This window comes from Ictalurus punctatus, chromosome 13 (assembly GCF_001660625.3).
Source record: "Ictalurus punctatus breed USDA103 chromosome 13, Coco_2.0, whole genome shotgun sequence".
Classification (NCBI taxonomy): Eukaryota; Metazoa; Chordata; class Actinopteri; order Siluriformes; family Ictaluridae; genus Ictalurus; species Ictalurus punctatus.
In genome coordinates, this window is record NC_030428.2 from 29217501 (window position 1) to 29220000 (window position 2500).

At 31.2% G+C, this 2500-nt stretch overlaps 1 protein-coding gene across 1 annotated transcript in view; it reads left to right on the top strand.

The window, feature by feature from the left end:
* star2 (steroidogenic acute regulatory protein 2) overlaps window positions 1–2500 on the top strand; it is an 8357-nt gene that overhangs the window by 3704 nt on the left and 2153 nt on the right. Inside the window, exons 5-6 of the mRNA XM_017483981.3 lie at window positions 876–1060; window positions 2082–2175. Of these exons, the coding sequence (XP_017339470.1) occupies window positions 876–1060; window positions 2082–2175 (279 nt within the window). The remainder of the gene's footprint in view (window positions 1–875; window positions 1061–2081; window positions 2176–2500) is intronic.

Consider the following 2500-nt stretch of genomic DNA (forward strand, 5'->3'; position numbering starts at 1 on the left):
ATAATACATTATCACTGTAATACATTAACACTGTAATACATTAACACTGTAATACATTATCACTGTAATACATTAACACTGTAATACATTAACATTATAATACATTAACATTATAATACATTAACACTGTAATACATTAACACTGTAATACATTAACATTATAATACATTAACATTATAATACATTAACACTGTAATACATTAACATTATAATACATTAACACTATAATACATTAACATTATAATACATTATCACTGTAATACATTAACACTGTAATACATTAACACTGTAATACATTAACATTATAATACATTAACACTGTAATACATTAACACTGTAATACATTAACATTATAATACATTAACACTGTAATACATTACATTATAATACATTAACATTATAATACATTAACACTATAATACATTAACATTATAATACATTAACATTATAATACATTAACATTATAATACATTAACACTGTAATACATTATCACTGTAATACATTAACATTATAATACATTAACACTATAATACATTAACATTATAATACATTAACATTATAATACATTAACATTATAATACATTAACACTGTAATACATTAACACTGTAATACATGAACACTGTAATACATTAACATTAGTATAGTGGTCTTCTGCTGATCATATAGTGAGGAGTATTCAGGCCTCAGACGTAACTACAGGCTTAAGCACCATCCAGAATTTACGTGAGAGTCACACACATGGGGGCGGAGTTTGCCTAAAACAGAGGCATGTCTCAGTTACAGGAGAGCACATCGAATTAACACTCTGAATTCTTTGATTCGTTTTGGGAAAACATTTTACTTTTTAAAAACAACGTTCATTTTGCCTCACAGGTACTGAAACACATAGGGAAGGAAACCATGGTAACACACGAGGTTTCAGCAGGAAAAGCGGGGAATCTTATTGGTCAGCGGGACTTCCTGAGTGTCAGGCATTCGCTGAAGACTAAACATTGTATTTACCTGGGCGGAGCTGCGACTCACCTGGAGGCTTTCCCACCACAGCCAGGATTCATCAGGTATCCATGACAACCGCAAAACCGAGTATTCGTAACCTGATTTTGTCATATAGCAGAGATTCATTAATAATCACAAAACCTAAACATTTTACATCACCCCTAGTCTGTCTCTCACTTCATAATAGTTTACATAAAGGTACCTAGCTTAGTTGTGATGTCACATGACCAAGTTTCTGATCAAATGGAAGTTTATCTCCGCCCTTCTTGACACATTTCATTCATCACAGCCAGGACTCGCTGCCCGATATCACTGCTTCTGGTATATTATAGTGTAAAGTAGCTCGCAGTGACATTACATATTATACTTTACATTTTGTTACACAACATTTCAAGATTTTATAGCAAATCTATGATCATTAAAGCAGACCTTGAATGCCGTATTTCTTCTCGTTCATCTCCTAATGGCAGCAGATATGAAGCAGGAAGGAGCTGAGTGAGAACCCTGAGGCACGCCAGAGTTTAATCAGAGTTTACAATTCTCCATTTTTACTTCATTACTCTGACAAGCGGCGTTTCTGTGCTGCGATTGGATCTTAATCCAAACAGAAACTCTGTGTGGTCAGGGTTTCACCGCTCACTGCCTTAACACCATTACTGCTAGCTGTGTTCTCCTCTGGAGCCTGGATCACGCCGGGTCTCTGGCCAATCAGAACAGAGAATTAAACGCATGAAAATATGGAAAACAATCGAATACAATTTATTTCCTCCCTGTATCAAAATCAATTCGTTTTGCCCTTTTCAAATTTTTATTATTATTTATTGTTATTATTATTATATTATTATTATTTATTGTTATTATTATTGTTATTATTATTACTATATTATTATTATTGTTGTTGTTGTTATTATTATTGTTATTATTATTGTTGTTGTTGTTATTATTATTATTATTATTATTATTTATTGTTATTATTATTTATTGTTATATTATTATTATTATTTATTGTTATTATTATTGCTGTTGTTATTATTATTATTATTATTGTTATTATTGTTGTTGTTGTTGTTGTTATGATCACAGAGCTGAAGATGGTCCCATGTGTATTATAATCCAGTCTTTGCCGTGCTGCTCTGGGAAGAGTAAACTCACCTGGCTGCTCAACATGGACGTGAAGGTAGATTTATTACTACTACCATTAACACTACTGAACTATACTAGAGTGTTATTTATTATAAGTTAAGTTATTACCATCAGTTACTAAATTACTCTGAAAGACTAAACAACTCTGTCACTGATATACAGTAGATAAAAAGTTTACACACCCCTGTTAAAATTTCAGGTTTTAGTGAAAACGAGATAAATCTTTAATGTTAAATAGCATCCATCAACATTCAAGTGAAAAACAAATAGAAATGTTTTAAGGGAAAAAAGAAGAAACTTAAAATAACCTGGTTGCATAAGTATACACACCCCTTAACTAAGACTTTGTTAAAGCACTT